Source organism: Jaminaea rosea (genome assembly GCF_003144245.1).
Source record: "Jaminaea rosea strain MCA 5214 unplaced genomic scaffold BDZ90scaffold_1, whole genome shotgun sequence".
NCBI lineage: Eukaryota > Fungi > Basidiomycota > Exobasidiomycetes > Microstromatales > Jaminaea > Jaminaea rosea.
In genome coordinates, this window is record NW_020289975.1 from 610810 (window position 1) to 631225 (window position 20416).

A 20416-nucleotide genomic window follows, 5' to 3' on the forward strand; every position below is an offset into this window, starting at 1 on the left:
GCACGGTCCGTAATCCTCGCGCTAAATCTGCGTCGCGGCCTTTGCGTGCACCCACTCCAAGAGCGCCGTAGCCAGCCATAGCTCGCCTGGTCCACCTGAGACACGGGACGTTCCTAGTTTCCCGTAGCCCATTGCCGCGCTGTCCGGCTCAAGCCCCGCAGCCACGTGAGATGACGCTGGGACTAGCCCCTCGTGTTGGACGGCGGACGGAGAGCAACACGGGCAGCGAGGTGGAGCGGCTCTGCTTAACGAACATCGTCACGAAGCCATACCATCAATCAAGCGACCAGCGATGCTCTCCTGAATCGACGTCCACCATGAGCGTCTCGTGGCAGGACAATGACGATGCGCTGGCCGAGCTGGAGCTCCTGGCCCAGAATCAAAGGAAGCTTAATCAGCTCACACAGCGCATGACGGGCATTTTGTCTGGATTCGATCGACGTCTCGCAAGTCTCGAAGGCACGCTGCTGCCCATTCATCACCGCACGCAGACGCTCAATAGAGTCGAGAAGAGTGCGTCATTCTCGAGACAAGGGCGGCAAAGGAGGACGTCGCTGCTGACGCTTTCTTTTCGCACGTAGATGTCGAGGCCACTCTCGAGGCCTTGCAGCATACACTTGGCCATTTCAACGTCGTCGACGAGGAAGAGCCCAAGATATTGAAAGGGTAAGGGGGTGCGACTCTGGTTGGATGACTCAGCATCTGATCCATTCTTTACTCTGGTCCCTTACACAGCCCCGATGTTCATAATGTCTCGTCGTACCTCGATACGATAGACAGATTGGTCCGCGGCCTGGAATACCTCAAGCGATCAGACCTCAAGAGTCAAGAGGGCGTCGTCAGGAGGATGGTGTGTGTCGCGCGATCGGATTTGGCACGATGGCTGGCTTAATGGCTCACTCGTACCTCCCATGCCATGCACAGCACGACCTCATTGAAACGGGATCACGCAATCTGACGACACTCCTTGAGGAGTGGGTATCAGCAGAATCGGTTCCCATTAGTCCAGAGGACTACGGCCCAAGAGGCGAGTAGATAGGCGTGGCACAATGCCTTCTCACGGCTCGCAGCGGCCGTTTTTGTCTCACATCATCCTCTCCTGGCCCCTCTCGCAGGCTTGCCCCTCCCAATCCTCTCTGGCTCGACGCTGGAAGCCATCATCCCCATCTTCTCCCGCCTCAAGACGCTTCCTACAAACCCATCCAACGGATATGCGCCCTTCCTCGCCGCTCTCTCCCTATACTCGGACCTTCGCGGAAGCTACCTGGAACAATCCATCGCACCCCTCGGTAAACGCCTCGTCGATTTTGCTACCGACCGTGTTGGCAACAGCAACGCGTCGCGTGGGGCAATGATGACTGCCGCGTTTGATGCCGAGGGAGAGGACGAGGGTGCCTATCAGCGCGGCTCGGCAGGGGCGAAGGAGTGGCTGGCGGCCATCCTTGATCTGGCAGAGAATGAGCACGCCATTCTGACAAATTTGCTACGGGGCTTGACACCGCCGTCTTCCAGTAGCACCATCGCATCGACCTTTTCACGGCTGCTGAGGCCCGTATTGCGGCACTTCACGGCGACGGTCACCGCCTTGCAGAGTCATGTCAGGCGGAACATGTCGACGCATACTCTCTTCTCCCTCGACCTGATCGGGGCACTCTCCGATGCGCAAATGAGGTGGAACAGCGTCATAGTCAACGCGGCGGGCAAGGGAGGCGGCGGCAATGAGGACGGGATAGCGTCTTCCAGCGATGGTAGCGGGGCTCATGCGCTGGGCGAGCAGCTGCAGTCACTGCGAACCTCGACGATGAATGTCTTCATCGGCTTCCTCAACGACGTACAGAGTCTGCCGAGGCAGAGGGAGAGCGAGGTGCCCAGCAGTAAGTGCCGAAGCACTGTGGCTCAGGTTGACTGCATACGAGGCTGACCTTTCGCGCGTCCCCATTGCGCAGCCAACATCAACGAGATCACGTACCTCTGTCTCACATTCCTCCGCCAGATGTGCGACTACGCAGATGTCGTAGCGCCGCTTCTGGCTACGCTGGGCGCTGGCAACTGGATGATGAGCAGCAACACGGCGCCTGTCTTGTCACTGTCCATCAATCCGGGGGACCAGCGGGGCATCCTCAGCCAATATCTGTGTGATACGCTTGCTACTGTATTGGAAGCATTGCGAGGTAAGCAAGCGTGCGCCATTAGTGAATGAGAGCCTCGCTGACCGCCCCGAATGTCGATCGCGCACACAGCACGCTCACGCGCTATCAAGCAGCCATCGACGGCATCCATCTTCCTTCTCAAGTGAGTATAGCGAGGTTTCAATTCAAATCGCATCGCGCGGCGAGATGCTCATGCATACCTTCTGTTTCTCTGCTCTGCTCAGCAACATCGGTCGTCTACAGCGCGATCTGTCCATGACTTCGATCCTCTCAGACTACCTCGGAGCGACGGGCACCGAGCTCCTCCAGAGATCCATGGGAGACGCACGCAACGCCTACCTGGACGCATGGCGCAGTGTCGTCTCAGCTCTGCAAGAAGACAGCGGTGACGGCCCCGGTGCTACCACAGACAACACGTCGGCCAAGTCTCAAAAGGAAGACGCCAAGCAACGCTTTGCCCGCTTCTTCGAAGGGCTTGAGGACCTTGAGCGATTGCACCTCGCCTACCCTTTGAGCAGGGACGATGATGAGTTGCGCCGTGGGTTGCGGCGAGAAGTAGTCTCGCACATGGTGCTGCCGGCCTATCGTCGCTTCGTTGCTCGTCAGATGGCGGCGCAGTTTTCGAGCAACCCGAGCAAGCACATGCGGCCAGAGGGGGAGGTAGAGGATCGGTTGTTGAGATTATTTGCATAGAGGATGGCGGCGCCACAGCTAATTCCAGACTTTCGGCAATGCTTCATTCGTTGAGGCCCTCTTTTCGCCCTTGATTCACCACTCGATACGAGCCGTCTTCCTTGCTCCTTTGCGGGCCAAGGGGCCCATCGTCGCCATAGAGAGCATCGAAGGCGGCTTGGAGTGTGTCCATGTCGAGGTCTTCGAGGCGGACGTCGGCATTGTCTGATGAAAGAACTTGCGGTGATTCGGCGTCTTGCTCGTCGTTGGCCGTGGGGTGAAGGACCATCCCGCCGACGGCTTGTTGTTGCTTCGGTACAGGCGGTATCAATCCACCTCGCCCCTGTTGCCAGAAGGACTTGACAAATTGGCCGACGTTGCCGCGTCCGAGCGTCGTTGTGGAGCTAGCACTGCGAGCTGAAGTGTTCGATTGCACGTAGAGTCGTGCTCCCTGGTACAGCGCAAGGAGCAGCGTCGTGGCCAGGAGGACGGAGAGAAGGCGGCGTAGTCTGCCCGGCGGCTCGGCGGGGGGAGCGCGACCCTTCCTTGCAGTACGAGCACGAGGCGCTTTTGATGGCACCTTTATCTCCTCTGTGCTATCATCGCTTTCATCTCCTGTGAGCGCCTTGCGGTTGCGCAGTCGGTTGGAGCGAGAAGGCATGGCGAGGTGGTGAGTGAGTGAGTGCAAGTCAGGAAACGACGGAGAGAGACACGACACTTCTTCCCAAGTCACTCTGTCCGTCGACGTGGAGCCTTGCACGGACGCACGCGTGAGCGGCTTCTCACAACGTGTCTGATTATATTTGTGCTATTCTGCGCGCCGACTTTTAGCGGGAATAACTCAGTGGTAGAGTAACCGGTTGCAATTTCCTCCGAATCGCTTGACCCGGTAAGTCCTTGGTTCAAACCCGAGTTCTCGCTACTTTTTTTGTTTGGCGTGCTGGTAACGAGCAGACAGCATGTGATGACTCCGACTACCTCGTCGTGCGTGGCATCTGCTATTTTGTAGTTGAAGATGGTCAGGTGGCTGTCATATGTCTCGTGCGGGCGTCACACGCCCCTCGCGTCCGACCCTCGACGCACAAGAGCACGCTCGTCGTCCCAATGCTTCGCCAATTCCGCAGACAGTGCGCCTCTTGTGGGGCAATGAAGATGAGTTCGCCTGAAGTCAGGTGCTGATGTATTGTAGGCAACAAGAGACAGGTCGAGGGCGCGTGACGGTACGGTGACAGGGAGCGGACGCGATGCTGACTGCGTCGGAAACTAAATGGAGAGATGCAGCAGCGCTCAATACATTAGTCCACGATAGTCGTGATAACGGCTGCTCCGGCAGAAGACATCGAGGTCGCAGTCGGTGTTGGCATGCTCGATGTGCTGCTGTCAGAGATGGACGCCGTCGAGCTGACGCCCTCGCTTACTGGGCAGTCTCTGTCATAGATGACATTGGCGGCACCTGGCACAGGGTTAAGCTCAACGGCCGCCGTTGTAGTAAAGGTGGCGCAAGCGAAGCCGTTAGCAGCACCGCCGATGAAGTAGCTCATGCATTGTGAGTCGGCGAGACACTGTGCCGCACACTCTGATTGGGTGGATTCATGATCCAGACTGGTGTATGTGAGCGACGCTCCCTCGGGCTCGTTGCTGCTGCGGTAGCCTGCGACTCCGCAGATGAGCGCAGGCGGCGTCGCTGTGGATGGCGCAGTTGAGGTGGACAGGCTGGACGAGCTTGTCATGTCTGTCGAGACGGTGGACGTCGCGAGTTTCGAAGTGCTGATGACTTGAGTTCCTGGATCGGTGACAACGGAGAAGCTGATGATCCTTGTTGCTGAGGTGGTATCCTGACTCGTCGTGCTGCTAGCCTTCTTCGTGCTGCTTGACTTCGACGTCGCGGAAGGAAGGCAGACCTGGTGACCCTTGAGAGCTCCACACTTCCCGCTACGGCACATGTTGTCCTTGTAGCAGGTCTGCAAGTCAGCCCGCTTCTCTGCGCACTTGGAGTACTGACAGGACTGCGACCTGCACTGGCTCGACTCGGAGCACCTTTGGCCATTGGCCTGGAGCGACGTAGGAACGCAGCGCTGGACCTGGTCAACCTTGGCGCACGAGTCGCTCTGGCACATGTTGTCTTTGTAACATTTTGACCAGTTGGACAACTTCGTCGCGCACTTGGAGTACTGGCACGAGTTGCTGGCGCATTGGTAGCTGTCGGTGCACGTTTGGCCGTTCTTGCGGTGGGAAGACTGAGAGGCCAAGGCCTCACAGACGGCCAAGGCGAGACAGACGGTGGCAAGGATCTTCTTCGAGAACATGATGAGAGACGTTGAGGAGAGCAGTTTGGGAGTTTTGAAAGGCAAGGTGATCTTGACACTGCCCCTCCTTTAATCTGCCTGGTCGTGCACCACCGACTTCGTCGCCTGACTGAGGCATCTTTGACCTGGTCACATCGAATTCAGACTTCCGTTCGAAGTCCAGCTGAGCTCACCGACTGCTGCTGGATACTCGATGGAATAGAAGGAGTTGAACAAGGCATAGCAGTCCCGATGCACAGAAGTACGGCTTAACGTCGTGCCGCCATCTCGACTTGGATCTTGCGTGGCGTTCTCCACGCAGCGGAGAAGCAGCAGCTGCCTCCTTTGCCCTTTCTCTTGGGTCGAGGCCAGGCAAGGCGCACGCGGAGGCCGGGCCAGTCCAGGCCGCGGGAGGGCTGCATGGCGTCGCCTCGCACTAGTCGTCGTTCGAGGTATGGAGACAAAAGAGCTTACTCTCGCAAGCCACGTCCAACTCGTAGCCGCAAAGCGACTACAGTAATTGATCTTTACTGAGAATGCACTGCCGCAGAGGAAACCTGGCTAAGACAATCGAGAACCTCACTTCGTCGACGACTCTTGGAAGCTAGCGCAGCTTGAGCCTGCTCGCTCGGCCTCCGGCTAGCCGGCCGTTCCGTGATGTTCCTTGCCTGCCAGGGCAGCGGCCATTCAACCTTCACACGGGCATTGGTAAAGACGGTGCTGTGCGGCCTTCGTCACAACCTTTCGAAGGTCGTGAACGCTGCCAGCGATGGCTGATCACTGCTGCAGTTGCGCAAAGTCTCCATAGGCTGCCAGAGAGGCTGTGACAGGTCACCGCGGAGAGCGCCGATATCTCCTTGGTCGACCTGGTAGTCGCACAATATGTTGAGCCTCGGCCCAGCGCATCGAAGGATGGGAAAGCCTTGGTGGCCGATCATAAGCCGAGGCTTGATCATGGGGACCCGGGAGAGGGGAAATGTGGGGAGCTCATGGGTTGTCATCACAGCCTCTCGCTCACCGGCGCCGCGACCACCGCTCGTAGCAAGGGCGGCGCTTGCTCAAGCACGTGGAGACCCGCACGCCATCTCCTTGCCGTATTCTTATGCCCACGTCCGAATTCGCAATGTCGTCAAGTGGGACATCCGTAATAGCCGCATGGTATAGCCGGGCACGCAGATTCTGTTCGCGATGATCGGAGCCAAATCTCACAAGTGGGTCATGGAGCGATTAGGATATGAGGGACCAGGCAAGGCGGAGCTGAAAGACCTTCACGCTGATGGATGACGACGGGTTGAGGGTCCTTCGAATCGCATCGCATCGCTGACATTGCCGCTTGCCGAGCTGACCGGTACTCGGGCGCTTCACTCATCATCGGCGACACCGTGGATGCACCGTGATAATCATCACGGGTGCAACGCGAGTACGGCAATGCGTCATGAGAGGGGAAGTTGGAAGCTGGTCCAACCTCACCAGAAACGACGCAATGCGCGGCAGCCAAGAGCTCGTTAAACGGGTCTGACAGGACGGCAAGCAGCCGACTGCCGACAAGGCATCTGGTTACACCGAGCAGGCGGTAAGTGATCAATTGGTTGCGTCGATCGATGGCCGTACAGCAAAAGCTAAGCCGAGGTCAGCGTGTTCTGATCGCCTGTGCCTGGTCACATAGGCAAGACTCGCCTGCGTTTTCGCACCTTGAGCTTGCTTCTGTAGGGGAGGGACCCCTCGGTTCTTCTCGTTGACGATTTTGCCTGCAAAGCTTTTTCAAAGGCCGGCGGAGCCCTCGTTGCCGCCGCGGCGCCTCTCGACGCGCCTCTTTAAGCCTCACTTTCATCAGGCTTCACACGCGCGCTCTCACGGCCTTCTGTCTCACACCTCGGCGCCACCTTGTTGCGGTCCCAGCATGATTCTCCCACCCCATATGCTCTTCGAAGGCGCAGCCTTTACGAAAGAGGCTGAGACGGCATGCCACTTTACGCGGTGTTCACCACGCTCACGGACGAGAGATGGCACCGAGAGCGCGACCATGGTCCCCAATTTTTCGTGTAAATAGATGTTGTTCCTTCTCCACGAAAGTGGGCTTTTGGCAAGACGGGTGTCGTTGAGTAGCAATCAGCAAACAAAGGCTTTTCCGCGATTGCGATCGGGTGTGACGGGTCTGAGAAGATCGCGCGCTCCCCCAGGCCGAGAAGAAATGACACGAGGCGAAAACGAGGGACCGAGCTGCGTGGTGCCTCGGTGCGAGGTGTCTGTCAATCCGGCAATCTGGACCTACGTCGGCCGCCGGTGAGACGTCAATGTGCTGCGCCGTCGCTCGAGCCTCTTCGAAGCCTGGCCCCGACTGGTCTGCTTCTCGTGCGCACGCACAACGCGGAGCCCGATTGGCGCCGCCTTCGTCTGCGCAAGGACGCGCGATTTTCAAGTCGCCGTGCAAATTCGCCGAGGGACCGTCCCTGCGAGCGACACGCCGCAAAACGTTGATCGAGGGTACACCCTCCTCACTCTTCAAACGAATTTGACCGATCAAATGTACGGCGACGATAGCGGCGAGGGCGACGATGCGAGGCGTACGGCGACGATAGCGAGGACGACGAAGATGCGAGGCAAAGCTGCGCAGGAACAGCGAGCTTCTACTTCTGCCCGACTGGACGAAAATTCCGCGTAGCCGGCCGATGTGCGAGGATGAAGAGACTCGAGGGCCCGACAAGATACAAAAGGGTGGCCACTGGGCAGATTCATCCATGATTCTGATCCTCATCAACTTATACTACTCCCTCCGCTCTCTACTCTCTCTCTCCTTCACTCACTCTCACTCCGCCACAATGAAGTTCGCTGTCGCCGCCTCCTTCGCCGCCATCGCTGCCACCCTCGTCGCCGCCGCTCCCCTCGAGAAGAGGATGCACTCGGGAGCCACTGCCACTTGGTTCACCCAGAATGGCAACCCCGGCTCGTGCGGTCAGTACCACTCGGACAACGACATGATCGTCGCTGTTTCGGCTCAGCACCACGACTCGTCCAACTGCGGCAAGACGATCACCATCGAGGCCAACGGTGTCCAGCAGGTCGCCACCATCGCCGACACCTGCCCCGGCTGCGGCTTCGCCGACCTCGACCTGTCGACTGGCCTCTTCCAGAAGTTCGCCGGCCTCGACCAGGGCGTCGTCACCATGAACTGGTGGCCCAACTGGTAAAGCGCCTCTCCTCTACGAGCGCCGCTTTCCTTCCACCGTATCACTTCACAACCTCCTCAGTTTCACGGGCTTTCAAACGTCACCTCTCTAGACTTCGCGTCACGGGGCTAGTCCCCACCTCCCAAAAGGCCAATCCTCTCCGGAACAGGGGCCGTCCACTCTCTTCACACTCTCCTTGCTCGCAGCCTTTCTAATCTGCTCGTAGCATCATCCACCTTCAACTTCACTCCGGGCCTCTCCTTGAGAGTTCCCACTTTCATGCTTTCTTTGCCCTCTGTTTGGACTTCGTGTCCTTTGTAGCATCACACTCGTTCGCAACCTTCACCTCTTGATGGTCCTCTAATTGCATCGTCATGAGATAGTTCCACAGCAATGACTTGAGTGAAACATTCGGCCGTGACGCTCAGACCTTGAGAAGAATTGATCGCCGCGACGCTCGGACGCTGTGACGGCCGCGGCCCGACTCCACGCTCGAGCCGCCATGTCGACTCGAGCTGCCAGACTGACTTCCCGATGTTGTCTCCGCTTCGTCACCACTACGACCATCGTCCGCGCTTCCCTCCGCCCGCGATGCCAAAGATCGTCTCGCGCTCTGTCATCTCCTCCTCAGACGGCCCTTCATCAGCCACAGGAGCCGGCAATGCAGCAGCTGGCGGCTCAACGCAGCCTTTGCGCATCTTCTACTGCCTCTGCGGCGACTTTGCCCTTGTATGCGACCAAAGCCTCGATGAGCTGCCCAAACGCCCTCTGGATGGGGCGAGGGTGATGCGATGCCTCGACTCGCCCAAGGGAACCAAGAAGACGACATTCAAGCTGAGTGCGAGGCAGGGGAAGCAGATCATGCTCCGTAGGCCGGATGGGACGTTGGAGAAGCAGTACAGATTCCATTGCTCGAGGTGCGATCTGCCTCTGGGATATGAGGTGACACCGCCGCCACTCAAGAGCGGCAAATTTACCTACATACTACCGGGAGCGCTGACGTGAGTATCGATGGCATACAACAGAGCGATATAGGATCAATGCTGACCGAAGCGGCTCCACCTCACCCCACTCGCAGTGAGGTCCAAGGCACTGCGCCTCCTGACGCTCTGCTCGAAGCTTGACAGCCCCTCGGACCTGAGTCGCAGCCAGCTCTTGGCGCCCTTCCCCTCATCATCACCGCCTTAGTATACCAGCGCCTCGCACATATGTACATCTAGTCACACGCTGCCGCTCACACTTCTGTTGTCGAGAAAACATTCATTCACTTCTCTCTTCACACCGACTGCTCTAAAGCAGCAAATCTTGCGCAGCCTCCGCATCCTCGTCGCCCTCTTCATCTTCCTCCTCGTCCTCCGCATTCGCCCCTCGCCCGCCCTTCTGCGCAACCGTGATCCTATCACCCAAGCTAAGCGCGATGCCCTGCGTCTTTGCCCTGATCCTCACATGTCCCTGCACGCTCGTCGTCTCCTTCTCCTCTCCCGTAGCCGGATCCGTCACCGTCGAGACGACCTGCTCGATCGAGACGTTCGCCAGCGCATCCTCACCAAAGAGAGAGCGAGCGTACAGGTTCGCCGACAAGAACCCACACGACCCGGCCAGCGATGCGGAGGGCGTGAGACATGACATGTTTGTGGATCGCATCATGTGCTGAAGGTACTTGTGCAAGTCCACAATCGTAGTGTTGACGTTGACCTTGTTCTCCCATTCGAATTCGGTCCACATGCTCCTGAATTGCTGTTCTGTGCAGCTCGCCGGCTTGATGTAGTCCATGATATCGACGTGAATGTCGTTCAGCACCACGCAAGCCGACTCTGGTGCAGCCGTCGACGTCTTTGCATTCTTGTCCGTCGCCTCGTAGATGATGTTGCCGAAGATGACGCCAGTCTCCGTCGATGAGACCTTGATCGTGGCCTTGATGCTTTGGAAGGCATACGGGCCTAGTGTGTGGGAGGTAGGGCGCTCCACGAGCTTGAGGTCGCCGAGGGTTGCGAACTCGATGCCGAGGTTTTGCAGAGTTTGCGAGGTTTGGTTCACGACGAGGACATCCAAAAGGATGTCGAACTGCTGCACGTTGACGTAGGCTTCCGCGTATACTGCGTCTGAGAAGCCAGTCAGCTGGACTACGCGCTTCAGCTTGCCAACGAAGTCCTCCTTGGACTTTTCTGCGAGGCCAGTCGCATTCGTCAACTCTCTTTCAGCGTCTTCCGCCTCGGCCTCCGCGGCGCTCTTCTTTGCCAGCTGTCTGAACGAGATGATATCATCAGGTTGCACCTGCTTGACCTTGTTCTCCCTTGCCTTCTTCTCTGCCAGCTTCTTCTCCTCCGCGGCCACCATTTTCGCATACGCAGCCTTGGTGTCGTTGAGGAAGACCTCTTCTGCCCCCTTCATGCTCCTCTCCGGCGCAGCCAGGTCAGCCAGCGTCTCAATGCAAGCGAGGATGCGCTCCTGCGAGTCCTCGTCAATCGGCGCTGAGACGAACTTGGACTGTCCAGCGCGGACGATCGAGGCCAGAAGAAGCATAGCCTCTGCTCTGCGCTCGTTCTTGCGGCTGGCAGCGACGTTGGGGAGCTCGTGGAGCCGTGAGATGAGCTTGGCTAGTGATGAGGCGAGTGCTGTAGCGGTGTAGAAGTCACCGAGGAGGATCAAGGAGCGGAGTGGTGGCTTTTGGGCGTTCTTGACGAGGTCCAGGCGGGCAGACGCATTCGCATCCGATGTAAAGGCGCTGCGCGAGGGCAGAGCGTGAGTAAAGGTCAGCTCCAGTCGTAATATAAATAGCCTCTCGTCTCCCTGCGTTGGCGACTCACGTCTCGGTGGCATAGGTCCCATCTGCTCGTACTCTCGTCTTCGTAGCGACCGCGCTCGCCCCATTGACCTCAGCGGCACCCTGCTCTTCCTTGTTCTCCTCCTGCTGTAGAAGCCTCTCCTCAGCCGCGAGGATCGGCACCTCACCAATGACGCTGCGAATATGTGACAGGGCATCTTCAATCTCTTCTTCTCTCTCGCAGTACTCGCCCACAATCCACAATCCGCCTCGGAAGACCTTACCGCTCTTGATCGAGGCAAAAGTGCTGAGCAGCTTCCTAACGATGGATGGGCGCAGCGCCGGGAACTTCTCGACCACTTCGCGTACGAAGACGATGACATCGACTGCGGAAGGATTTGACGAGTCGCCGAGGAAGTCCATGAGGGTGTGAATGACCTTGGATGCCACCTCTGAGAAGCGGATGGCGCACTGGTGGATCGATTGAATGAGGAGCTGACGGTATTCGATGTTGCGCTCCGCCGTCGTTGATCCAGTGGCTTCCGTCGTTTTAGTGAGCTCCTTTTGCAAGAACAGGGTGACTTCCTCGACATTCCGGCTTGAGACCATCTGCATCGCGATAGACAGGCCTCGTCGCTTGACGTCCATGTCCGGGGCAGTGAGAACGCGCAGCAGGTCCATGACCAACGGGTCGATGACATGGTCATGCTTGGCTCGAAGTACATCGAGGCGAGACAAGACGATGAGCTTGACGTTGTTGTCCGATTCCTTTACTGCGAGTTCAATGAGAGCCCCAGCCGTTGCCTTGATAGCGGCCGAGTTCTGCGTGAGTGTGGTGAGGGTGATGGCTGCCTCGTACTTGACGGCATGCGAAGGAGCAGAGAGGAGCTCGGAGATGGCTCGAATGTACTTTGGCCTGTTTGCGCTCTCTCCCTTGCACTCCTTGCGAATGAGCTCAATGACGGCCAACTGCATGAGCTCGTCCATGCTGGGGATCGACTCGAAGTTGTCCATGAGGTACTCAGTGGCCTTGTCCGGCGCAGCATTGCAGAGGAGAACAAAGGCGTTGCGCCTGCACGTCGAGTCTGCCTCTGCTGCGAGGAAGGTGAGCATGACCTCTGGCGCGTCTGAGATCATGTTCTCGTGGTGCTGGTAGATGGCGAAGAGGCAGAAGACGGCATTCTTGCGCACGTAGGAGTGACGATGTTCGAGACATGCGCGGACAGAGGGGATGAGAGGCTCTAGGAGCTCGGGCTCCTTGATCTTCTGTAGGAAACGGAGCGTTGACCCTCGGATGTATTCGTTGGGATGCTGCAGGTCGTTGCGAATGGCGTTGACGACGAGGATCATCTCTTGCTTGAGCTCTCCCTTCTCGTCGTACTTTGGGCAGACTTCCCAGTAGAAGTGAAGCATCTTCTTGATTTGCCTAACAGGCAGAGCGGGGAAGAGGGTCAGCGCGAGAAGAAGGCGGCATATACGCAAGGAATGCGCGGTCACAACAACTCACTTGCTTTTGGAGGGAAGGACATATTGGATGATGGGCATGAGAAGTGTCGGCTGAGGCTGTCCATTGAGGGTGGAGACGATGATGCGGCGCAGTGTGTGTAGCTTGGTCTCATCGTCTGCCTTTTGGAGGATGGTCCTGAGCTCAGAAGGTGAGAGCTCGAACTGCGACGAGTCGTCGAAGGGGGCGACCACGGTGTAGGCGGTCGAGTCCATGTTGACTGGCGGACGCTACGTGGTGAGCAGCAGCGGTGGCGTCGCTATGCCAGTCAGGGCGATGATACGGTAATGTAGAAGGAAGGACGCTGGCTGGCAGTTGGAAGGCGTGCGGGGTCAAGGCGAGATGGTTGATAGTTCGGGCGTCGACATCGACACGACGTGCTGCTGCTTGGCTCTGGCCCGCCCCGTCTCGTCTCGTCTCATTGGCTGGCTGGTGCACCCCGCCTGCCTCGTGGCACGTCTCCGCCACGTCCACGTTGCGCCCCCTTCCCGACAAAGGACAGGAAGCCCTTTCCGCCTCAATCATGAGCCAACTTTTAGACTTAGGTGTTGCAGTCTTTCGCCTCCGGGACAATACCACCACCACCACCTTCGGCATCACTCATGGCAGCCGCATCTTCGGTAGCGGGACCATCACGGTTCACAGTACGGTCTCTTCCACGTCTCAGACCTGCTCAGGCGTCCACATGCGGCTCTTGCAGGCCACGGCCGCCTCCGCTGTTCTCATGCCGCCTCAACTCGACGTCGACGCAGCCTTCTCTTCTGTCCCACCCGGACGCCATCGTCCGCCTGGCCCATCTCACTTTTGACGATGCGCAAAACAGCTCCACGTCGAGCTCGGAGAGCGATCTCGATCCTTCGAGTCCCCAATACGCTCGCAGAGCTAAGCGACTAGCAGCGCAGCGCGAAGTAAGGGAAGCTTGGGATCAATGGAAGTCATCACAGCGGCAAGCTGCAGAGGCTCGACGCATGATCGAGCAGGAAAGCGATGAAGAGATGCGACAGCTTGCAGAGGAGGAGCTGCTTGAGCTGCAGGAAAGTCAAGAGTATCAATTGACCAACATCAAAAAGGGTCTTCTTGGCACGACGGACACCGCTGCGAATGAGGCGAGCGGCGCCATCCTTGAACTGCGACCTGGCATCGGCGGCGAAGAGTCGGCCCTCTTCGTCTATGAGATGACGAGAATGTATCAACGCTGGGCTTCAAGCTCCTCAGCAAGCGGCGATGAGAGCTCACAACCATGGGATGTAGCCCTTCTCTCAGCCATTCCGACCGAGGCCTCCTCTGGCTCCGGCTCAAGCTCGCCAGCATACAAGGAGGCCATTCTCCAAGTGACAGGCCCAGACGCATACCGCCGTCTCCGCTACGAGTCAGGTATCCACCGCGTACAGCGTGTGCCTGTCACTACCAGCGTTGCCAAGATGCAAAGCAGCACGATCACCATCGTCGTCCTTCCTGTCATCGAGGGTGACAATGACGGCTCCTCCAGTTCTGCAGACGATCTCGTCAACCCAGCCGACGTCAAGACGGAAGTGATGCGCTCACGAGGCGCAGGAGGACAGCACGTCAACAAGACGGAATCCGCCATTCGTCTCACGCACTTGCCTACGGGAATCACCGTCTCGATGCAGGACTCTCGCTCGCAGCACAAGAATCGCGAGCAAGCCTGGAAGATTCTCAGGGCGAGACTGATGGACCAGAAGATGAAGCGGGAGGAGCAAGAAGCTAGACAGGCAAGGGGAGAGCAGATTGTGGGACTTGGTAGGGGTGATCGTGTGCGCACATACAATTGGCCACAAGATCGGGTTACAGACCATAGAATTGGGGAGAACGTCAGTGGGTTGGACGTCTTCATGGAGGGCGAGGGGGTCGGGCTGGCGCACTTCGTCGACGAGTTGGAGGAGAGGACAAGGGAGATGCAAATGGAGGAGAGATTGAGGGTGTTGATGGAGAAGAGGCAAAAGACCGAAGCACAGCAAGGTGACGGCAAGGCGAAGTAATTCAAGGGACTATCACATCCGAGACGGAATCTCACAAGAGCCTGAGAGGAAAACGACGGAATGACGATTGAAGCACGGTAAGGACAGACAAGCCGGAGCGATACAGTGACTATTGAGACGATGCACGAAAGGAGAAGAAGGGGGTTTCAAGACGAAGGGAAACTGGGATCAAGAGCTTAGACCTCGGCGCGCTCAGGTGCTGAAAGAGGTGGAGCTGAAGCTGGGAGTCACGAAGGTGAAGTGAGGGTAGGCAGACTGGAGCGTCTTGGCGAAGCGCGCGCTCTCCGTCTGGAAGTAGTTGACAGCCTCAACAAACTGCTGCCTGGCCGACGAGGCAGCAATCTCGGCCTGATTCTTCAGCATGGCGGCGAAGAGCTCGGCCTCAGCCTGTGAATAAGCAGCGAAGGCCTTGGCGAGCTTCTGGCCCTCAGCAGATCCGGCAGCGAGCTGGTCAGCGCCCTGCTTAGCAGCCGCGTCAGCCTGAGCCGCGATGGCTGAGCCGAATGCCTGGAGCTTGGCCGCGTAGGCCTGGCCCTGCTGAGCGAAGTTGGCAGCCTGGGACTCAAAGGTGTCCTTGAGGGAGTCGGCCTGCGACTCGAGAGCAGTCATGCCGTTGGTGACCTGCTGGCGGAAGGCGGCAGCAGCAGCCTCACCCGCGGCCTCGCCCGAAGCAATGCCAGACTGGACGGCAGCGGCTCCAGACGCCGCCTGGGATGAGAGAGCAGCGGCACCGGACTGGAGAGCCGCAGCGCCCTGCGAGGCAAGGGCAGAGCCCGAGGCACGAGCGGCAGAGGCAGCGCTGGCGATGACCTGAGGGACCGAGGTGGGCTTAGGCAGTGCCGTGGTTGCACCGATGAAGCTGGAGAAGGCGGACTTGCCGGCGTTGATGCCCGAAGCAAGGGCGCTCTGACCAGCAGCTGCACCGCTCTTCGCCGCAGCCTCACCCTGAGCGATTCCGGTAGCGGCAGCCTGTTGGCCGCTCTTGACAGCGGAGACGAGAGCACTCTGGCCCGCAGCCTCAGCGCTCTTTGCCTGGTTGGCACCGCTCTGGAGGGCGGCGGCACCTTGGCTCACGCCCGACGCGATAGCGCTTTGGCCGGCTGCTGCGCCAGACTTGACAGCGGAAGCACCAGCGGCTGCTCCGGACTGAAGTGCTGCGGCTCCGCTCTGAAGAGCTTGCTGGCCGGAGGCAGCGCCCGAAGCAAGAGCGCTCTGGCCGGCAGCTGCGCCCGACTTGACAGCGGAAGCACCAGCGGCTGCTCCTGACTGAAGGGCAGCGGCACCGCTCTGAAGAGCTTGCTGACCGGAGGCAGCACCCGAGGCGAGAGCGCTCTGGCCAGCAGCGGCTGCGCTCTTGGCCTGGTTAGCCCCACTCTGGAGTGCGGCGGCACCCGACTGAACAGCTGAAGCACCAGCAGCCGCGCCAGACTTCAAAGCTGCGGCTCCGCTCTGAAGAGCCTGTTGGCCGGAGGCAATGCCAGAGGTTGCCGCGGCTTGGCCAGCAGCTGCGCCTGACTTGAGAGCTGCAGCACCCGACTGAAGAGCTGCTGAGCCCTGGCTGGCAAGAGCGGCGCCCTGGCTCTGGAGAGCGGCGGCACCAGACTGAGCGGCTTGCTGACCAGAGGCGACGCCCGAGGAAATAGCAGCCTGGCCAGCAGCTGCGCCGGACTGAAGAGCTGCGGCCCCCTGCGAAGCAGCGGCTGCGCCTTGGCTCTGAAGAGCAGCAGCACCGCTCTGCACGGCCTGCTGGCCAGAGGCAATGCCCGAGGAGATGGCGCTGCCGACCGAGGGGCCCTTCGTTGCGGCGGCGCGGGCCGAGGAGGCAGCAGCTTGGAGGGAGCTGGCGAATGCCTGGCCTTGAGAGATGACGGCTGCGGTCTATAAAGTGAGGACATAGGCAGTCGTGTCAGTGTCAGTGCACAAGAAGCTAGTCAAGATTCTTCGGTGCTTTCGCGTACTCACGGGGACAGAGGAGGGGACTGTGGCACCATTCTTGAACTGGTTAGCCAGCGACGAGAGGCTCGACTGGATGGCTGCAGCTGAGGCGCTGTACTGGTTGGCGTTGGGAAGGCCGGAGGCAGAAGCGGCAGCCTTGGAGAGAGAAGCGATCACGTCGCTGGCAGCAGCCTGGAAGGCGCTGGCCGGGTTGCTGGCGCTGGGGAGAGTTGGGGTGGGCATCGCGTTGCCATTCTTGGTGCTCGTCGAGGACGAGGCGCCACCGTTGGTAGGGGCGGCAGGGACACCAGGGGCCGAGAGGCCAGGAAGCTTGCCAAGCGCACTGGAGAAGGCGCCCTGGTACTCGGAGAACTGCTGAGCAGCGCTTGAGGCCGCACCTTGGAGCTCAGAGGCACCCCTCGTAACGTATTGGGTCACGGTGACGGGAGGTGCGCAGACCTGGCTGGTGGGGATGATGAGGGCATTGGAGGCCCCGAGCATGGCGACCAGGACGGTGCCGACGGTAAGCTTGATAGCGACCATTGTTGCAGAAGAAGTGTTGTGGGGAGGGGGTCGGGTGGTGCGAGACGAGCGGTATGGGCGGGGGGCGAAGTAAGGTGGAAGGGGCGTTCAAGAGGAGGAGCGAGCTGGAGAGAGAAGAGGCTTTGTCGATGGAGATACTACAAAGTGATTGTTCGACGCTGAGGGACCTCCTTTTATGCCTTTTCAGCGTGCCCATCGAAGTTCTCATGGCCTGGACAGAGAGCGATGCTTGGATCTAGTCATGAAGCCGTGCCCAAGCAGGGCGCCCGCGAGGGCACGGTCTTCAAGGACAACCGCATCAGGTTTCACCATGATTGCGCTCTCGAGCACTCTTGGTGACCTGTCGGCCTCTTGCCGCTCCCTCCAACGAGGTACAATGGCGTTCGGGGAGTGTGAAGGAGAACGCTCATCGCAATCCCAGCGTTGATGGTGGGCCAACCCAGCGGTGAACACCGCCGCACTTCGAAGGCCGTGACGGTCGGCGGCGTCGACCAACACCCACAACCACATCCACTTTCGTGAGACTAGAGGGGAAATGTCTCATAGGTGCGCATGCGCACGGGCGTGCAGTGATTGCTGGATTGCTTGGTGCTGGGTCCTTTGCTGATGATGTGCTGCACACCGGATGAGACACAAAGAAGCTCCATCGGGCTTTGAAGTTGGCGGCGGTCTGTCTGGCCTGGTCTTCTCCGCCCCCGCGGGGTTTGCTACTCCGCCACGGATTCCATCCCCCGTCTCATTTACCGTTCTCGAGCCCACAGCCCTCACTCCTCAGCTCTCCACATAGCAACGAGCGAGCTAGCGCCTCTGGATATTGCAATGGTACGCCCGCCGAGAGGATATACAGTGGATGAGGATCCAAGGAGTTGACGCAAGCGGTTGCATCATCGCGTCGCGGCCATATTTCCTAGCCCCCGAGAAGCTGGCGAGAGAGCACCTGTCAATCAAGATGCAATTTCAGCGACTCAGAGTGCGAGCGTGAGCATTCATTGCTAGACCAGGATACAACAAGGTTTATGACCAGGCGGTTTCGACGCCCACAAATGGCCCTCAGCCTGTCTCAACCTTGATCGAATGCATTCAAGGAGGAATAGCCATCGTGATCGCCATTCCTCCTGGCGACCGGCAATTGCGTGATCGCGAAGCGTCCCAACAAATTGACATCCTTGTACGAACTCGCCAGGAAGGTTCAATGAAGCAGGAACAGATGATGAGATTTCAATCGACCTAGACCTCCAATGGCGTACGATTCGAGACGTTCGGTGAGCTGCAATCTTGATCACGCCAGACGAAGGGAGGCGAGCAACGCAGTGGCACACCGATCTCGTCTCTCGGAATGACGAATATCGATATCGATATTGAGGCGACGATGATTCATCATTGCGGGGTAACTAGGAGGGAAGGAGGGATCGATGATTCCGGGATGACCACGCTTTGCGCATCCGATGCGGCTACGGGCGCGGAAGACGGGCGGTAGGTCAGATCGGGGTCTGGAGTCTCCAGCTTCCATGCAGCTCACGATGCCCTTATTCAATCTCAGGGCCACTATGTGCGCGCTTCGGTCAGCAAATGAGCTTGCAAAGAGTCGGACAATTGGACTGATATCTTGCCCGCAAATGCGGGAAAGGCGTTCGCTCACCGTGGCATGGGTCTTTGAGTCTCCGCCCCTACGCCCGACCTCATATCCATCTCCGACCCCAGACTAGCGTGCATTTCCTCGAGCACGTGCAAGTCGCCTACGGCCAGCTACACGACGATTCAATGGCCACCATCGTAGTCTTGCAAGCCGGCAACACCGTCTTTTGGACCGAGACATTCGATCGCTGGCCCGCAGCAATGCGCTTGGCTCAGGCACCACCTGCTCTGCATGCAATTGAGCGAGCGGGTGAGAAAGCACGCGAATGAAGAAGACGCCCACGTCAGACCGTATCGTACCGACTCACGGTGAGACGGCCTAGCGGGTGTTCATTGTCTGCATCAGGCACAGTATGCACGCCCGCCGGTACGTCAACCCAAGGCATGGACCCTGTACGAGAGTGTCTATTCCGCGACTACCAAGCACCTTCGCAGGGATCAGACAGGTTCATCAACGCGGAATGGCCTTGTCGATCCTCAAAGACCATTGTCTCATCGACGTAGGTGGTGAACGGATTTTCCGAAATAAGCAAGACTTCAGGCTGCCAAGAAGCCGGCAAGAAGGCGTCTCTTCATCTTCATACTCTCACGGTCGATCGCCCGCTCAAGTCGGCGCGTCATGCTCTCAACGCCGCGGTGGCCATGACCATGACCACGCCTTGACTGATGAGCGTCAATCGCACGGGAAGACGACGAACGTTCGAGCATTCCCACGCCGTCATCCCCATGAGACATCAAGTTGCGGTCGTGCCTGATCGATCGAGTCAGAGTCGAGCGAGGCACAATGCATCGATTTCAAGCTTCTACGATTGCCGGACAACATAGCGTCGACGACCGGATCGACCTGTCTTATTTCGGCTGGATTGTCGGCTCCCTTTCTTGCCCGATTCGTCCCACGAAGCACTGTCGGACGCCGAGTAATATGTATCAGAAGCGGTTTGCGTTCATCTAGCCCCCGTTTCCCCAGCTACGTAGACACTGTGGTTGCGCTGCGAGAGCGTACCAAGTCTAGCATGATGATATAGGGGCAGGCTGGTGGGAGGGATCGAAAGAGGGAAGGGTGAGTGTGGAAAGGGAGAGGGAGATGGAGGCTCTAAGGCAAGGTGTGGGTCTGACGGGCGAGGGGTCGAGCGGCTGCTGGCTATGGCAAGATGCGATAGACCATTGACCTGCTTCATGAGCGGTCGAAGTCCAGTCTTATCTCATCTTCGGACAGCCTCAATGCTGATTATATTGAGTCGGCGGGCTTGGGCTTGATCGAGAATGGGTCGAGGTTGCAAGGAATGAGGGAAGAAGAAAAAAAAAGCCTGGCTCTGCCCGACGTCGAGATGATGGGTCAAAGCAGCCGCGGCAGGCGGACTGAGCGATGGCTCACCTCCACGCTCCTCGCCTCGTGTGCCTCCACGCTTCGTCCTGGTCCTTGTCCTCGTCCTCGCCATCTTTCCCTCCTAAACCTGCCAATCCTTCCTCCTCCCTGTCACCATCTCCGAATGCCTTCAGTCTCAAGGCAGACATCGGGTGGCCATGCCCCACCACGTCCCCTGATCGCGACTCACCACCAGCTCTACGTCGGCGGCCTTCTCGCCGTCGTCGTGACATTCACCGCCCTCTCCCTCGTCTTTCAATCGCACGCGTACAACGTCTCCCTTGCGAGACTACCGAGCACATCGTCCGTTCCACCACTCAAGCCCGTGGGATCTATATTCGCCCGCAAGTCCAATTTCATCAACACGATCTTCATCAAGAAGGCCTGGCTATGGA

The 20416-nt window shown here is 58.7% G+C and overlaps 9 protein-coding genes and 1 non-coding gene across 10 annotated transcripts; 6 read left to right on the top strand and 4 right to left on the bottom strand.

The window, feature by feature from the left end:
• Window positions 1-134: 134 nt before the first annotated feature.
• On the top strand, window positions 135-3186 carry BDZ90DRAFT_229148 (hypothetical protein). The gene is made up of 8 exons (XM_025504937.1): window positions 135-513; window positions 582-666; window positions 736-850; window positions 925-1027; window positions 1116-1874; window positions 1947-2171; window positions 2241-2292; window positions 2375-3186. The coding sequence occupies exons 1-8, from the start codon at window positions 171-173 to the stop codon at window positions 2841-2843; spliced, it is 2151 nt and encodes a 716-aa protein (XP_025364733.1). The 5' UTR covers window positions 135-170; the 3' UTR covers window positions 2844-3186.
• BDZ90DRAFT_257219 (hypothetical protein) lies at window positions 2887-3483 on the bottom strand (the record flags this gene model as incomplete). The annotated part of the gene is made up of 1 exon (XM_025507932.1): window positions 2887-3483. The coding sequence occupies one exon, from the start codon at window positions 3481-3483 to the stop codon at window positions 2887-2889; it is 597 nt and encodes a 198-aa protein (XP_025364734.1).
• Window positions 3484-3652: 169 nt separating this feature from the next.
• Window positions 3653-3743, top strand: BDZ90DRAFT_t1. The gene has a single exon. It is a non-coding gene; the product is annotated as a tRNA-Cys (tRNA).
• A 181-nt stretch (window positions 3744-3924) lies between these two features.
• BDZ90DRAFT_229150 (hypothetical protein) lies at window positions 3925-5514 on the bottom strand. Its single transcript, XM_025504938.1, has one exon. It carries the CDS (start codon window positions 5126-5128, stop codon window positions 4118-4120), a length of 1011 nt encoding a protein of 336 aa, XP_025364735.1. The 5' UTR covers window positions 5129-5514; the 3' UTR covers window positions 3925-4117.
• Window positions 5515-7605: 2091 nt separating this feature from the next.
• BDZ90DRAFT_229154 (hypothetical protein) lies at window positions 7606-8666 on the top strand. The gene has a single exon (XM_025504939.1). The coding sequence runs from the start codon at window positions 7927-7929 to the stop codon at window positions 8293-8295; it is 369 nt and encodes a 122-aa protein (XP_025364736.1). The 5' UTR covers window positions 7606-7926; the 3' UTR covers window positions 8296-8666.
• A 199-nt stretch (window positions 8667-8865) lies between these two features.
• BDZ90DRAFT_215745 (hypothetical protein) lies at window positions 8866-9398 on the top strand (the record flags this gene model as incomplete). The annotated part of the gene is made up of 2 exons (XM_025504246.1): window positions 8866-9275; window positions 9353-9398. 2 exons carry the CDS (start codon window positions 8866-8868, stop codon window positions 9396-9398), a joined length of 456 nt encoding a protein of 151 aa, XP_025364737.1.
• A 119-nt stretch (window positions 9399-9517) lies between these two features.
• BDZ90DRAFT_229156 (putative SEC26) lies at window positions 9518-12902 on the bottom strand. The gene is made up of 3 exons (XM_025504940.1): window positions 12546-12902; window positions 11082-12464; window positions 9518-10999 (listed from the first exon to the last, which is right to left on the bottom strand). The coding sequence occupies exons 1-3, from the start codon at window positions 12755-12757 to the stop codon at window positions 9565-9567; spliced, it is 3030 nt and encodes a 1009-aa protein (XP_025364738.1). The 5' UTR covers window positions 12758-12902; the 3' UTR covers window positions 9518-9564.
• A 187-nt stretch (window positions 12903-13089) lies between these two features.
• BDZ90DRAFT_5331 (release factor) lies at window positions 13090-14638 on the top strand. Its single transcript, XM_025509655.1, has one exon. The coding sequence runs from the start codon at window positions 13145-13147 to the stop codon at window positions 14540-14542; it is 1398 nt and encodes a 465-aa protein (XP_025364739.1). The 5' UTR covers window positions 13090-13144; the 3' UTR covers window positions 14543-14638.
• Window positions 14639-17122, bottom strand: BDZ90DRAFT_5330 (hypothetical protein). The gene is made up of 2 exons (XM_025509654.1): window positions 16505-17122; window positions 14639-16420 (listed from the first exon to the last, which is right to left on the bottom strand). The coding sequence occupies exons 1-2, from the start codon at window positions 17018-17020 to the stop codon at window positions 14735-14737; spliced, it is 2202 nt and encodes a 733-aa protein (XP_025364740.1). The 5' UTR covers window positions 17021-17122; the 3' UTR covers window positions 14639-14734.
• Window positions 17123-19428: 2306 nt separating this feature from the next.
• On the top strand, window positions 19429-19936 carry BDZ90DRAFT_229160 (hypothetical protein). Its single transcript, XM_025504941.1, has one exon. The coding sequence runs from the start codon at window positions 19440-19442 to the stop codon at window positions 19605-19607; it is 168 nt and encodes a 55-aa protein (XP_025364741.1). The 5' UTR covers window positions 19429-19439; the 3' UTR covers window positions 19608-19936.
• The last annotated feature ends 480 nt before the right edge of the window (window positions 19937-20416 follow it).

Coding starts and splice junctions, on each gene's coding strand:
- BDZ90DRAFT_229148 (XM_025504937.1), top strand. CDS start 171: ATGACGCTGGGACTAGCCCCTCGTGTTGGACGGCGGACGGAGAGCAAC. Junction 2,172..2,240: donor TGTATTGGAAGCATTGCGAG/GTAAGCAAGCGT, acceptor TCGCGCACACAG/CACGCTCACGCGCTATCAAG. Junction 2,293..2,374: donor GCATCCATCTTCCTTCTCAA/GTGAGTATAGCG, acceptor TGCTCTGCTCAG/CAACATCGGTCGTCTACAGC.
- BDZ90DRAFT_229160 (XM_025504941.1), top strand. CDS start 19,440: ATGCATCGATTTCAAGCTTCTACGATTGCCGGACAACATAGCGTCGAC.
- BDZ90DRAFT_5331 (XM_025509655.1), top strand. CDS start 13,145: ATGGCAGCCGCATCTTCGGTAGCGGGACCATCACGGTTCACAGTACGG.
- BDZ90DRAFT_229154 (XM_025504939.1), top strand. CDS start 7,927: ATGAAGTTCGCTGTCGCCGCCTCCTTCGCCGCCATCGCTGCCACCCTC.
- BDZ90DRAFT_5330 (XM_025509654.1), bottom strand. CDS start 17,020: ATGGTCGCTATCAAGCTTACCGTCGGCACCGTCCTGGTCGCCATGCTC. Junction 16,421..16,504: donor CAGTCCCCTCCTCTGTCCCC/GTGAGTACGCGA, acceptor CTCACTTTATAG/ACCGCAGCCGTCATCTCTCA.
- BDZ90DRAFT_229150 (XM_025504938.1), bottom strand. CDS start 5,128: ATGTTCTCGAAGAAGATCCTTGCCACCGTCTGTCTCGCCTTGGCCGTC.
- BDZ90DRAFT_229156 (XM_025504940.1), bottom strand. CDS start 12,757: ATGGACTCGACCGCCTACACCGTGGTCGCCCCCTTCGACGACTCGTCG. Junction 12,465..12,545: donor GTCCTTCCCTCCAAAAGCAA/GTGAGTTGTTGT, acceptor TCTGCCTGTTAG/GCAAATCAAGAAGATGCTTC. Junction 11,000..11,081: donor GGGACCTATGCCACCGAGAC/GTGAGTCGCCAA, acceptor GCCCTCGCGCAG/CGCCTTTACATCGGATGCGA.